This window comes from Halichoerus grypus, chromosome 14 (assembly GCF_964656455.1).
Source record: "Halichoerus grypus chromosome 14, mHalGry1.hap1.1, whole genome shotgun sequence".
In the NCBI taxonomy this organism is placed as follows: domain Eukaryota; kingdom Metazoa; phylum Chordata; class Mammalia; order Carnivora; family Phocidae; genus Halichoerus; species Halichoerus grypus.
This window is the reverse complement of record NC_135725.1, coordinates 7762174-7778152: the sequence shown is the minus strand read 5'-3', so window position 1 is coordinate 7778152 and position 15979 is coordinate 7762174. Positions and strand designations below refer to the sequence as shown.

Sequence of the window (15979 nt, the reverse complement as noted above, 5' to 3'; positions counted from 1 at the left end):
TGTAACAGCTCATCCAAATTTACCTACACACAGGTTACAAGAATGATATACAAAAGATTAACACCATTTCACCCCCGAGAGGTGCATCTCACACAGCGGTCTTCCTCTGTCCTGCAAACATAAGCTGCTGTCCTTGCCCTTCCTCCCTTTTATAATGATAGGTCAGATTTCAAGTAGGAGAGCCTGGAATTATGAAGCAAAACACTTGACAAATAACTGAGAACAAACTTCCTGATTTAGAAATGTTATTCTGAGAAGAAACAACATGAGGATTGATGAAGATCAATCACTCTCAACTATTCTGTCTTAAACAGAATGTAAGCATTGTTTCAAGCCTCCACTGAGTCTTTCTTAATGTTAAATTTAATTTTTTTTCAGAGAAACACAGAATAAAGAGGGATTCAAGTTTATTTCAATAAACAAATATTTCAAATTATATAGCTATAAGAACAAGAGAAGGTATTGTTAAATACGTGTGTTGGGCACGGGGCGGGGGGGTTCATTATCCTGTTCTCTCTACTTCAATGTGAGTTTTAAAAAATTCCAAAATAAGGAAATTTTAAGAATATATACATTTATGGTATACAGTTTTCTTTTTTTTAAGATTTTATTTATTTATTTGAGATAGAGCAAGTGAGAGAGAGAGAGAGAGAGTGCGCACAAGCAGGGGGAGGGGCAGAGGGAGAAGAAGCAAGCTCTCCACTGAGCAGGGAGCCCAACGCAGAGCTCGATCCCAGGACCCTGGAATCATGATTTGAGCTGAAGGCAGATGCTTAACCGACTGAGCCACCCAGGCACCCCTAGTATACAGTTTTCCACTATATACTGGCCTCCCAACTGTAAACTGCTTTAGATACCAGATAAGCTAATAAGATCCCCGTTGAATATATCAATTTTGTATATTTCATATACTACTATTATATAACTTTGTAATAATAAAATAATTACAAGGAAACTCCGATGCAACATCTCAACTTAATGCTTTCCTATATACAACATTAAGTAAAAGTTAGACCCCAAGCAATAACAAAGGTCCCACAGCCTTACTATAAATATTTTCAACAAAATATTATAAATATTTTCAACAAAGTACAAGCACCCCCTATTAGTCAAAATCACAATAAGGCAAAAACAACAACTGTTCATCCAACAAATTATCTCGCCAATCAAACTCTGATTTATCCACTTTATTTTTATCACTACTTCAGAATTCTCCACTAATTTCACTAACTACATTTTCAATATCTCCTTCTACCCTTTTTGTCCTTTTTGGTTCCCAAATATCATCTCTGTCATTTTTGTAGCCCTCTACAATTTGAAACCTTAAGAAATATGTTCACACAGCTGGGAATATGTAATTTTGGTCTAATACCTTATTTCTCCCTTTTCTTTATTTTTTTAGTTTGAAAAAAATTTTTATTGTGGAAATTTTCAGCTCACACAAAAGTGGAGAGAATAATACAATATTCCCATCATGCAGCCCCAACAATGAAACCCTGAGTCTTCAGGATTCCTAAATTAACCAAAATATTATAGGCACTAAATACAACTTGATATAAATCCTTTAATTCCTCATCCAAAAATAAAGCTAAAGGGCAATAACATAGAACTACAAGTTTACAGACAAATTTACCCAATTACCTGAGGCCTCTGTTAGCACGCTTTTGAATCAAATTTTAGATTTACCTGATTCACCCTCATTCTTACCCCATTCCCTCAGATCAAGGTGTTGTTCTGGGCATGGGGTGTCATCTCGTGGCATTCTTTCTAAGGTTTATAAACCAAAAGGTAAACTGGAACTTCCAAAGCCCAGACAGCAATGAAAATTAACAAGAACACAACAGAAGAAACTTATATTATCCAAGAAAGAAGCTTTTATTTCAAAATTTATCAAGGGCACCAGAACTGGAGGTGAATGAAGTTTCAGGACGGCTACAATGACCTCCTCAGCAATACTCTGATCTACATCTCCAGTGCACGGTCACTTGCATTTCTATCAAAACTAATAAATGCTCAAGCAAGTCTAGCCCAATCAAAATATTAAAATGCATCACCTTCCAATTTCAGAAACAAAATCCCACCTCACTTCCAAGCCATATGGCTCTCAAACCTTTACTGAAATATAAATCCACATCTAATATAGAGCACTACTCATTCAACATTATTTAAAAGGTTTTAAATTTCAAAACTCGGCAGACTTCTAAAAATAAAGGAACAGATCAAATGTTGATCCAGCAGTATAATATCTTAATCTACTATAATTGGAATGAATTACAATTTTTGTCTTTAACTACAATGAATTCAACTTCAGCATTTATGGCCTTTGTTAACTAAAGGTAGCCTCTAAAAATCATCATAAAATGTGAAGCACTATTAAAAGTTGTTCCCCAAATCGCAAAGGTCATTCAAAGAACTTAAGTCAAACATTTCCCTCAATTTTCTGTGCCTCAAGAAAACAGAACTAGAGTGGTTCCTAATACTGTTACAAGATATGTATAATGCAAAAACTAGTGAGCAAATGTCTGACCAAAGTTCTGAAACACCAAGCAAAACATACATTAAAATGACTTTCTAAAGACCTACACACACACAAACACACATATACACAAAACACAATATATAAGCTGCATTCTATTTTTCTTAATATATGTACACCCTAAAAATTTTAAATGACTTTTTAAACAAAATGTTTTAAAATGTCATTTAGAAGCATGCAATATGACCTTGTTATAAAGCAAAGAATTCTAACTTTATCTGGTGACTGTGTATTAGTTTTTTCCTGGTGGGTTTTCATTATGCCACATCAAAACACATTCTGTACATTTAAAATGGTAAAGGTGATTTTAAGACCACTAGAATAGTATCTTTTCATGTGTTTTTTTATTAATGACCTTTACACTGACACTTCATTAAAACTCATCTCCGAGACTGTCATCAGACATAATCAGATGCCAATCAGCGAAAGCCTGATATGAGAGATTATACTCTTTGGTTCTTTAAAATGTCAGCCTAAATAGGAGCAGGGGGAAAAACCTAGGTTCTATTGCAAAAAAATACATTCACAAAACAATCTACCCAAGCAAATGTAGAGAGGTGGATCTGAAACGCCATTTCCATTATCTGGCACACAAACTAGATTTTCGCAATACTCCTTTCTTTTATCCCTACCTTTCTAAAAAACTTGTGCATGACCAAATCACAATATAGGCTCCTTAGAAGAATATTACTGCACATCTACTAATGCACTAGGAAGTAGATATATCCAGATAGAGGCAGTCTCTAAGGAGAAAAGGATCACTGATAAATAGGAAGTAGTAAGACCCTATTCTCACAAAAGTACATGTACTGTACAACACTACAGCTGAAAAGCAAAGAGAAGTGGAAGAAACACTGGATGACCTGAGTCACTTCTGTCTCCCCCTCCCCATGTCCAGAGTTCCCACATCAAACCCCACTCCCACCAAAACTTTCCAGTACAGAAGAAAAGGACTGGGTAAGCATGCAGTGCACTGGTATTTAACAATGAAAACAGGATATGATTTCTAAATGTATCTCTTCTTCCTGGCTCTCTCCAGTAACCTCCCTCACCTACCGACCCGCAACTAAAGCATGAAAGAAAGAAACAAGTGATAAGCAAGGACTTTCTAAAATGGTTTTGCATATTAAAGTAAATTATGTTGACTGAGACTAAAGAAGGCCAGATCCATTTTTAAGAGAGATAGTTATTACATTTGAAATTACAAAAAGCTATAAAGTGTCGGAATCTGGACACAGTTCAGACACTTGAATATGTTTATATTAATCAATAAAAAAACAATCGTTCAAAATAGTTTTAAAAGTTGTAAAAGATAATTACAATCTATTACTCTTCCATACACTTATTAGATTTGTAAAAGAGGTGAGATACAGCAGAACATAAGACTTATCTTGAACTAATGCAAAATATGCTTCTTTCCGCAGTCTGCAATGCCCTAAAATCTTGACGTCTAGTTGCCAAATGGACATTAAAGTAAAATTTTATGAAGAGGCATACTTCTTGACCAAAAGACGCAATATTTTTTCTGCCACCAAACCTGAATAAGAAGAACGATTATTTAAGTATAAACAATATTCAGGGGAAGAAAGCAGTAAGGATCACCGATGGAAAAATAGAAAAGAATACGAGCGTAGATGAGGGGAATGCTTCCCAGAGCAGAGCCCCAAAGTAATCCAAAGGCACTTGCCCAGACTCCTTGACAGGACTTTAGCTCTTTTCAAAAGCAGCTGAATAGCATGAAGAGAAGAAAAAGTCAAGGCTATAATAACTGGGGGAGAAATGGTAAAAATGAGACAAAGAGAAACCTAAATTTTTATTGCTTCTGATGAGAGAGCTCACGCTATGCCCTCTCCTCCCTCCTTCCCTCTCTCTCCCTCCATCAAACTGCTTATCCACAGACTTGGGAAATTATGTCCCGTTTTAAATATCTCATTGGTGAGCAACAGGCAGGAGCCCCAAATGCCAGCCACTTGTCTGGCACACAGACATAGAGGAGCTGGCTCGGCAGGAGCTCAAGCTGTGAGGCTCAGCTAATTCCTATGTGGGTGAGCAAACCAGGGCACTTGGCCACAGCTCCCTGTGGGGGCCACTGAAATGGTGGGACCTTCTGAGACTTGCCGTAGGTATGGCCATGATGCTTGACCCAGGCTCTGGGTTTTCCTTCTCTGTCGTTCTTAGCAGAAGAAAGAACAGGCGAGCAAAACGCCAGCCTCTCGGCCCATCGGACAAGGAAACACCAATTCCTGGCTCCCTGTTATTGTCGTGTTTTCCTTTTCCCAGTGCCAATCTTGCCATGGAATCCTAGACTAGAGGGCTTGAGAGATCACACAGCCCTACTGTTTCATTTTACAGACAGAGAAACTGAGACCTGGAGGGTTGAAGTGAGCAGCCCAAGGTTTTACAGTTAGTGTTACACCAAGTCCCCCAATAGACCTGGGTTCTCTCTTCTGTCCCGTCCTTTGGCCGGCACTTTTGAAGACCTTTGCTTCTCAGTGTCATCCCCCTCTCTCCTCTCTCCGTCCACACCCCTTCTCCATGGATCTGTCTCCTCTCACCAGCTAAGGCACTTTCATTTTCAGACGAGCCACCTCACTCTTCGTTTTCCTGGGCTCAGCTCCTACCAGCCCTTCCCCATTTTTGCCTCAACAGGATCAAGAACCTCTGGTCGTCCTGACTGAGCAAAGCAAAGGCAAGCAGTACTGACTGGGTATTACAGCCTCTAATAAAAGTAGTGAGAAAGAAGTATCTAGGGATTAAGAGTCAGCAATGGGCAGACATATGTGATGTGCAAACATAGTGTTTGGGGGCTAGACGAAGATTTAAACGAAAGTGCTTAGCCAGAGGCCAGTACCTAGCTAGCCAGGACTAGGACGGGAGCCTCCTGGAGCAAAATCATGCTCAGGTTACATCATTAGTGGAACAAGGATACGTATTTGTTCAAGAGGACAGTCAGACAGATAGAACCTGTAAGAAAATAACGACGGTATAACCTGGCCATCTAAGTCACGTTCCCTGGCTTTTTCCCAAAAGTTCCTTTTAAAAATGGGTGTGAAATTCACTGGAAAAAAAGCAGAGGAGATGGCTGAGCTGAGAGCCTGCTACTTCATATATTGGGACTAACTGTCTATAAAAACAATGTAAAAGGAGTCATATAATTAAACACTTAGCAGGACTGGGGAGAACGAGAACAGGTAAGATGAGCGAGGCAGGCAGGAAAGCCGTGCGTTATACAAGGCTTCAGCAAGAAAGATGACACGCGGTTTTGAGTCGTCAACTTTCAACTGGGTCGTATAAATCACATTTCCAGTTTGAGAAAGATCAGGACTAGCTAATTTAGATCACTCTAAAATGGAAAAAAAAAAATCATTCTCAGTCAAAATGCTTAGAAAAAAAGATATATAGCAAATTACTAGATAGCAATGTTAGAGACAGTTGAGCAGCCAACTGTTTCTTTAAACATCCTTGAGAGCCAAGGAAAGAGCACCAGAGATGACATTTTTCCTCTCTAATTTCACATTATGTTTTACTGCATAACATTCCAAGGTTACTTTATACCTCAAGATTGGGGTTGGCAAATTATTCCAAATTTCCTTATGGCTACAGGTATACAAGTGGTGACCTCACACATTTTTCCACCCTTAGTAAGATGATTCTCAGCAGTGCATTCTAAAATTGTAGAATAAGTCCTCAATGAACTCATCTTTATACAGCTATTTATTGTCGTTACATATCAATGACTACATTTTATATAAAGTCCATTAAAAAGGGCACAAAGTGTTTTCAAATGAATTCATGTATAACAGATGTGAAAAGGAAAATATAAATTGGATGACGAAATGGACAATGGGAATTGTTAGAGTTTATGAAATGTTGCATTATGAGTTCTCAGGCTGAGATCCCTGGACCAGGAGATTTATCCAAATGTAGTAAAAGAATGCCATTATAATCAGGATGCAGAGTAAAACTAAAACATAACTTTGGGCTAACATGCTATTAATCCAGTGTAATAACAAGACTGGTTATCAAGCAGTAATCCAAATTGATTCATGTCTTGGGGAGGAGATAATAGTTACTTAAGGAGTATACACTACTGGGCAAAATCTTTCAAAACTTAGGGCCCACTGAGGTGATGATCAGGAACATTTTAAAAGAACTCTTAGATGGCATAAAGATTTTAAAAAGTATCTTCTCAGTAGTCTCTCATAGTAAGGATCAACATGTATTAAGCATGTACTCTGTTATCAAATACTGAGCAAAGCACATTACGTGAATTATTGTCAACCTTCACAAAACCCTGGAAGGCAGGTAACGTAGATCCTATTTTTCAGATGAGAAAACTGAGGCTAAGTTAAGCTCAATAACTTGTCCAAAGTCCCACAGCTAATAAGATCATCTGAAACCTGACCCTAAGGCTGTGTTCTTAGCCAATATCCTTAACCCATAACTCCATTTAAAGGACAAAACATATACCTATTTGGTACTCTAAATATATTTCCATTTTTAACTGATTTGTTTTCATTAAGTACATCCTGTACCTTGATATGAAATATAAAACTTCAAATACAAAGGTTTTAAAACAATCTCATACACTTTAAAAATCTTAATGGCAGAAACTAACTGGTAAACTGCAAGACCACAATGTAAAAGAAAAATGCCTAATGTAACAAAACTAGTGTTTAAAAACAGTTATTCTCTACTGATGTTTCTAACTCTTTGTGACATTCCAACACATGAAGTACTATGTCCTATAAAGGGACTTTTAAAAAATACCACATTTTGCTGATTATAGTTAAATGTGGGATAATAGTATAGATCAATCCAAAAATCTGTTATCCGGAGGAAAAAAACTTATATAACTGTATCTTTCTAATTTTCCTTGCAAAAGACACTGACTACCACTGTTTCAGTATTTGTCTTTTAGAGTATATACTGCTGAAGGAGGAAAGTCAGTGATGCAAGAAGAGCCCAAGAGACTGAATTCAATGGTTCTCCTAAAAAAAAAATCACACTAAACAAATATTCAGATTCAGAAAACAATATCCAACCATCTGTAGTTTAGAAGTATATGGCACAGAGCAAGGCAAAGAATCTAAAACTTTTCAGATAATAAAGCCAAATTAAATAGTCAAACAAGACTACTTCAACAGCTTCAAGTGGGGACTGAATTCTCCAGACAAATTTTTAATATTATTATTGTTGTTGATTTAATTAGCTTGACAACTATTATTACCACTTATACTTTTGAGGTAGTTTTTAAAAATCATACTGTAAAAGCCTATCATCAATTATACCATATAAAAAAGTTTTAAGAATTTACAATATATCCATATATGCCAACAATACCCAATCTATGGAGTACAGAACCAATACTGCCAAAATAGTATGATTCTCAGGTTAACCTAAATTTTTGAAACAGAGATCGACATACTTGCATAGGAACATGATCAATGTATATACCTAAAGGACTAATGCTGATATTCAAACTATGCCAAAGTATCAATCTTGATATTATTTTATGTTGTGCCAATATATATTATACCAGTACAGAGACAGGCTTTGGTACAAAACTGCCAATTAAGACAGTGTATTAAATTTAAACTCAATAGAAATAAGGCTATTATATGCTTGAATGCATATATAATTAACATTTTTTCTTTAAATAAAAGTTCTAATCAGTTCACATTTCTAGTGATGATAATCTCATGTTGCAAACAGCACAGCACCCTCTGCTGCATCTGTTCTAAGATGGTATAAAATGCCCACAAAAAAGGACAGAATCAAAGTAAAAATGAACCTTAGAAATCAATCGGTTGATACTCTTTTATTTACTCCAGTACATATATTTAAACATTAATGCTTAAAAACAATTTTCACTTAAAAAGACCACTAGAAATGTTAGTAACAATTGAAGGTCAGGAAAATGCTTTAGTTTGAAAATATTTAAAATAATAAACAAAAACAATATTGGTTTCCAATACTTATTCAAATTAAAATAATGCTGTCAAAAAAAATTCTTTAAGGATAGCATGGCAAAAGTTAGGTTGTCATGTTAACCAAATTTCACTTTATTTAAATCTTCCTTGGCTTTTTGCTTCAGATAATTTTGATTTGATTGTGTAAAGTGCTTATACAACTTATACAGCTTGAAAATAGAATGATAATCAGAAATAAAAGTATGTTAATCAAATTATGAATCTTAATTTGAATAGTTCAAAACTTCTACTTAAAGAAAGAAACTTCCTAGGAAAATAATTAACTCCAAAAGTATATTTTACTAAGGACAAAAGCAAAGAACTGCTTCAGACAGCCCTTTTGTGAACCACTGGAAGTCCCAACACAAAGCCCTAGAAATGAAAGTGACACCTGTTTAAAGCAACCATCTGTCCCTAACAAGCTAGATTTAGTCAAATCCACTTAATCTTGGATTTCCAAAATATGGGAACACTATGCACCTGTGAACAGAGAGGAACGTAACATCTGTTTTGCCATGGCCACTGGGAATCTACACCCAACAGTTAAAGGCAAATGATTCCATTAGGGAAACTAAGTTGTTTTGTTTTTTTCTTTTAAGTAACTAGAAGTAGAGCATTTTTGTCTAATGTTCAGCATCAAAACAAACAAACAACTAGTCGACTCATTTTAATTTAAAGGTTTACTTCCTTGAAGACTCTTCACAATTTAAAAGCTTACTTCTTTGGTATTCTCATTTCTTGTAACACAGTTGCACTACATATGCCAAGAACAAAGTAACACTCCCATTAGCCTGCGCAGGGAAGATTTTTTTTTTTTTTTTAACTCTTCTCATACACATGATGCTACATTCACCCTTTTAAACACACACACACACACACACACACACACTCTCTCTCTCTCTTACACTTTAAAAATTTGAACAGCAAAATCATACTCCATCTACTAATTTCTTCAGTTGGAAGTTTAGAGAAAAGCACTCACATCAGCTTTCTCAAGAATAAACAATGTTACCAAAAAGTAACATATCATCATTTACATAATACATTGAATCTATCTTGACTAATGATTTATTCATTTTTTAACCGCTAATTTTTTAATGGTAAAAAGTTAACCACATTGAATTTGTTTAGGGTACACAATATTTGTTTAGAGTTAAAGGGTGTTAAATTTATAAACTATAAACCTTTTGAGTACCTGAATACAGGATTATCTGAATACTAGAGAAATACTGTTATTTTTAAAATTAGGCATAACTACCACATATAATAAAAACATTGTGGAATGATGCACTTTAGGAATGCATTTTAGTGTACCATCTTATGCATACAAATGTACTACATAAATATGCCTACACCATTTAATGAAATTCATAGGCAAAACAATCTCAAAAGCTTGAGATAGGCATTATGACATACAATGAATCACAGATATTTAGCTATTCAAAACAAGTTTTAAGTAACTCCTACTTAATACTTTTTGTTTTAAAGCATGGTCACTTTCACAGATTTTAATTAGTCTGAAAACTGAGAACACAGGAGAATGCCAATACATAATATAGTTCTTCCTAGGAAAAATATCACAGAAAGAAGAAACTAAATGCTAAGTATTCACCCTCGTGTTAAATTTTAAAATTTATCATTACGTCAGTATTTCTAGTGACTATTTCCTCAATCCATATGAATAACACTGACTTACTTGAGCCCAAAGCACCTCTTTTATACAGCAACTTTTATACCACCTATGTGCTTTTAAAAATGGGTAAGAGAATTCAATTTAAGTTCTGCTCTCAGATCAACTTGTGACTGAAAAATCTAAATTATCTAAATTATGGATAACTGTAATGAGTGAAATGCCTCAAAAAAGTTCTTGGACACTGCAAATAAAAATATTAAACCATAACATTAAAGCATATAATCTACTCAGCTGAAAACCTATTATGTAAATGGCATAAGGTCTGAAACTGTCTCAAGACAGCAAAACTCCTATTAACTTCAGAGACAGTTTATAGGACCCAGGAGCTTCACCATCCAAAAGTGTTCAGGCATTTGACACTCATCTGAACAGAAAAAAAAAATACAAGTTAGTATTAGAGATTTGCATGGAACCCAGGTTGGGGAATAAATATAAAGAAATTTGAGTGCTCTGAGAAAGACTTCTTTCATCCTCAGTTAAAACAGCAATCACAAGGCAATGAATTGAAAGAGGAAAAGTTTTTTGAAAACCCCAACTCTTATTTTACAAAATACTAGCCTTAATGGTGTTACAATTACCCAACCTGCTCATTGACAATCTCAAGAATAATTAATACTGTCACATTATTCACAGGCTTCTCTGTTAGGTAAATCAATATGTGTTTGCTGTGAGAAAGAAGACTGTTTAAATACGTATTTTAAAATCCCAAATTGGAAACTTCAATATGTACAAATAAAATAGCACACTATTATCTGTTTTAGCACACGTTCATTATCAAACTCTTTACCAATAAGCTAGTAATTAAACGTTAGGCTGAAAAATGAACAAATTTACAGGATCTGTAAAATTGGGTTACCTCTAGCCAAGAGCCCTACTACTTGAGGACTGATAAGTATTCAAATCTACAGAGAAAAATAGATTTTTAAAAGACAGACTTAAGAAGAAAAAAGTTCTCTCTCGTCAGCACGTTTAAGTCACTGTCCAAAGAAAACCAGAAAGTAAACAAAAAGGAATATGTTAAGTACACACATGCCCAGATCTTAACAACCACAAAGAAAGTGAAATATACACACGTTTCAAGTTGAGAAGCTTCATACATTCTTTATGAACAACTTGACTTCAATTTCAACTCTCAAAGGAAAAGGAACAGAGAAGATGAAGAAAAAAAAACTCTTTAAAGTACTACAACTGTCACAAATAACATTGTAAACTGAGTTCTCACAAAGCTTCCCTATGCCCTTTCCCTATTTATCACACACAAAGTCTCCTAACCACAATGAAAACTGTGAACACTCCACTGTGGGGAAGGAGGTTCATCAAAGTGAAATGGAACCTCACTACCACCCCTCCCATCTCCACATGAAGGATAAAGCACTGTCAATAACTACTAACCCAAGTATCACAGATGCCCTGCATCTGGTTTAAATCACAAGCACACACACGCGCGCGCGCACACACAAACACACACACACACACCCCCCAAAAAAGAAAGAGAGAGGAGAGAGACTTGTTTTAAAAATCTCTTTTCCTTTGCAGCAAAGAGTTCAGCGAAGAGGCCCCTGGTTTCAATGTGTGTGCAAGGGGTGTGGGGGGAAAAGAAGGGGGGGGAGGGAGAGTGCTGAATGGATATTAAGACTGTTTGCAGCACAAAGAAAACACAGTTTTAAAAGAAAAAAGAAACCGTGCAGCTGATGATGGCAAAAGCAGAGCAGCCCATTTAGCACAAGGCAAAGAGGGGCAAAAATGAAGGGAATAGGCGGTGGGAAAAGTTCACCGTTGTACGAGGATAAAAATAACAAAACCCATAACAAGGCCCCACAAGTGCACAACAACAACAAGACACCACCTCTTGGGTCCCCCCGGCACGCTGCTGTCTATTTCGGTTTGGGGAGAAGCAGCAAACCAGCAGCTTTGGAAAAGAAGAAAATTAAAGGAAGAAAGCAAGCAAGCCTTATCTCTTCACCTGACCCTCCTCCTCTGAGCCAGACCTAGGGGAGAGCTCCACCATCCGCGTCGGGGAACTGTGGCTCCCTCTCCCGCTCGGCTCGCAGCCCCCAGCGCTCCCGCTCCATCCCTGAAGCGCGGCCGCCGAGGGCCGGGGCGGCGCGGCGCCCACACCCCCGAGCCAGCCGCGGCGCGCTCGGTCCATTGTAAACAAGCCGGGGCACGGAGCCCCTCGGCGGCGGCGCCGCAGCGGCAGCCCCCGGTGTCAGGAGTGAGACCCCCGCACAGCCACACTCGGCTCGCGCACACGGACACACACACGCACGGACACACGCGTTCACACGCAGCCACACGCTCCCACACACATGTAGAGACCGAAGAATATTCACCTTGGCTGTGGATTATTGTGGTGTTGTTGGTGGGTGATGGAGATGGTGGTGGTGGGGAGGAGGAGGAGGAAGAGGAGGAGGAGGAGGAGAGGAGTAGTTGTTGTTGATGGGTAACAGTCGCCAGGACTACGGTGACTATGGCGCTTGATTCACAAGGCAACGGTTGCTATAACTCACAAAAGAGAGAGAGAGGGAGAGAGAGAGGGAGCGAGAGGGAGAGGGAGACACTCGCACGGGGAGGGGTGGGGAGGGAAGAGGGGAGGAGGCGGGCCCGGCGAGCCGCCGGAAGGGGCGGGCTCGGCACCGTGACGGACAGCCCCGAACCCGGGCCGGGGCGGAGGGGGGCGGGGGCGCGGGGAGTGCGAGGCGGGGTTCCGAGGAAGGGCTCCGAGGAGCTGCGCTTAGGTTTGGCGGGGGCTGAGGTCACCCAAGAGTCCTCTCGGAGGTACGCTTACTACCCGCGCTAACGAGGCAGCCGGGGGAGTGCAGGGGCGTGGTGCGAGGGGGACTCTCTGCGAGGCGACAGCTGCCAGTCCCGGCAGCCAGCTTTGTGCAAAGAAACCCCAGAGCCGCGAGAGGGTAACGAGTAGCCCGGGAGAGGGGGTGTTGAGGGCGATTCCAGACACTTTGTGGGGAGACCAGCTACGGCGGGGAAAGAATCACTTTGAAGAGCGGTCTCCTCCCCCGCTCCTGGCCTGAAACATCATTTCCGGGGCGGGGCGGGCGGAGGGTCCCGGATGTGCCGCTGCTCGCTCGCTTTTTTTTCTTTTTTTTTTTTTCCTTTTTCCCTTTTTTTTTTTTTTTCTTCGTCGTTTCTGAGGCGCCCGCGGTGTTCGCAGTTGCCTCCGCCTCCTGGCTTCTAGCATGCCTGGGCGCTTCAGAGCTCCGGAGCTCGCGCCGGACTGGAGGGTCCGAGCCGCCTGCGCCCTCCTGCTCGCGGCGCTCCGGCCGGCTCCCGCCTCTGCGGCCGGGACTCGGAGGAGCGCGGGCGGCGGGGTGTGAGCGAGCTGCCTCCGCCGCCATCTTAGAGCAAGCGAGCCCGGGGGCGTGTGGGGGCCGCGCGCCGCGTCCCGCTGTCCCGCCGCGGCGTGGCGCGCGGACGGCGGGGGCCGAGCTCGTCCGGCCCCGGCTGCGGAGCGAGAGGCGAGGTGCTCCCTCCCTGCCTGCGGGGCGGGCGGCTGTCCTCGCCGGAGGGCGAGAGAATGCCTGGCTGTCCCCCTCGGCGGAAGGCGCTGAGGGGTGGGGTAACTCACACCTGCCTGAGATAGCGCCCCGTTCGTTTCTGCCCCCCACCCCGAAGTAAGCTGCTCTCTCTCCCCTCTTGAAAGTTGGCCGAACCGGGGGATCTGAGCTCAGCCCGCTGTCCTGTTCCCTGCCTCGCCCCATTGACAACCTGCGGTATCTGAGGGTCTTGTGCTTCCGGCTGTGTAGACGAATGGCTTCCTCAGTGATGGATGCTGTTCGCACACAGCCGGCTCTCGGGAGCCCGGCCGCTCGTAGCTCCGGGTTCCCGCATACTGGTCCAGGGCTGTGCACGCAGGAGTCCTGCAGGCACATCCCCGGGCCCTGCCAGTGCCCCGAACCTCCAGCACAGGCAGCTAAGCTGCTTATCCGAGACAATAACACTAGAAGTAGAGCCTAAGGAAGTCAGTTCTCGGGAGGCTTAATTTTTGCACCTGCAAAATAAGGGATTTGGGCCGACATAGATTCCCAGTGCTAAAATAATAACAGCGACCATTACTGAGCGCTTACGCTGCCCCGGACATTGTGCTTAGTGTTTTACATACATTATCTCATTTAATCCTCGCAGCGCCCACTGTTAGGTACGAACTACTCTCATTTTAGGGAAAACAGGCACAGAGTCTTTAAATAGTCAGTGGTTTTGTTTCACTGCTCCGTGACATGGAGTATTAGATAAGGGTATTTTAGGAAGCAACTACTGAAACAATAGATTGAGGAAAGTGATGTTGCCGTAGGTAGTCTAACGACATTACAACTGGGGTGTTGTAATGGAAGGGTGAACGCCGCGAGCCCAGCGCTAAAGCTGAAAGGTTTCAGGACTCACGGGTACCAGACCCTTTTAGTCCGAGGCAGGTGACAATGCGGTGACCAACAGTTGTTAAACTCTCCAGATTTAGAGTAATAGTTCCGACATACGCGCGGAAAGTAAGGTATGCGTCCCCGCTGAGAACTGGTAATCATGCTGAACATTCATTTCGCCACATTTACAGATGTAAAGCCCCCTGTCCTTGCGACGGTGTGCAGGGCGGTTTGCGCACACCCCACAGCACTGAAGAGCTCTGCTCTTTCAGTTGCGCTGCTTGTTACGGTTTGCCTGCCCTTCCCTCGCTGTGGCCCTTCTTACCGCGGTCCGTGAGCGCAGGTCATTGACTGCTTTCAGTCTGCGGGCAGGAAAACCGCTTAATGAAGCTTGTGCGCAACTGTGTCCCAAGAGTATAAATAGGTACTTTGAGGAACTCTTAGAAAAAGTGTGTGACCTTTATGTGACGACATTGTAACACCAGCTTTAAGCTGCTTTGAGACTGTTTGGTTTTGGGGGGGGGGTTGGGGGTTTTGGGGTGTTTTTTTTTTAAACCTATTTCTTGATTTGGCCTTTTCCTGAGTTAGGAATAGATAAATTTCTTTAAGTGAGTTCTTAAAAAGTTAGGATTTAGACTGGTTTTCCCTGTTTTAAGATAGTTGATGGTAGGACTTCTAACACCATAGTGAGGTCACTACAATATGAAATTTTCAATGTTACCACCACACTGAATCAGATAACCAAGCTACCAATTCAAGCTCTAGATTCAGAAACATGCTGGGTTATATATGTATGTATTGTTTTGTGCTATAACTAGTTATGAAAGGACCCAGAAATCCCCTTACTTCTAGTCACTTCTGATAGGATCTCCTTTTTAGTCATTTTTAAGCATAATTGCAATTTCACATATATTGTACATATATTTCAGGAATAAATTACGTAAGTCACAGAAAAGACCCAGCAGTGTCTAGCATTTACCACCTGTTACAGACAATACACACTAGCCTCAATAAGAAAAGGCACCTAACCAAAAAATATTTTATATTCCTTGACAAATGCAGTAAACTGCCAATGCAATAATTATTTGTTGAGTACCAAAAATGGGCCATAGTTCTTGTCTGTAAAATGCCCAAAGTCAGTATCTGTGAATTTAAAATGCTGTGTCCTTTGAACTTGGATTGTTTCTGCTCTCAGCTTGGACTGATTGGCAGAGACATTGTTTAACGCGTTTGTATCTGCACCACTTGAAAACTACGAAGCCCGGATTATGTATGGATGAATACTTTATAAATCACTCTTAAGGGTAAATTTCCTTTTCAATATTGTCATTAGGTTTTTTCCTCTTACTGATATCTGCTGCATATTCAAGAACTAATAAATTAACATTAATGCTCATAAAAGGAA

The 15979-nt window shown here is 40.4% G+C and overlaps 1 protein-coding gene across 3 annotated transcripts in view; it reads right to left on the bottom strand.

Annotated features, from left to right (window-relative positions):
* The window catches only part of RFX3 (regulatory factor X3), a 286781-nt gene extending 274008 nt beyond the window's left edge, over positions 1–12773 (bottom strand). Inside the window, exon 1 of one of the 3 annotated variants that reach the window (XM_036076096.2) lies at positions 12535–12773. Coding sequence is in view for 2 of the 3 variants with exons in the window: in XM_078062235.1 (XP_077918361.1) it covers positions 11275–11296 (22 nt within the window). In the remaining variant the exon portion in view is untranslated. Of the gene's footprint in view, positions 1–11274; positions 11464–12534 lie in introns of those variants that run through there. The other 2 variants (XM_078062235.1, XM_078062234.1) reach the window with 2 other exon arrangements.
* Between the last annotated feature and the right edge of the window lie 3206 nt (positions 12774–15979).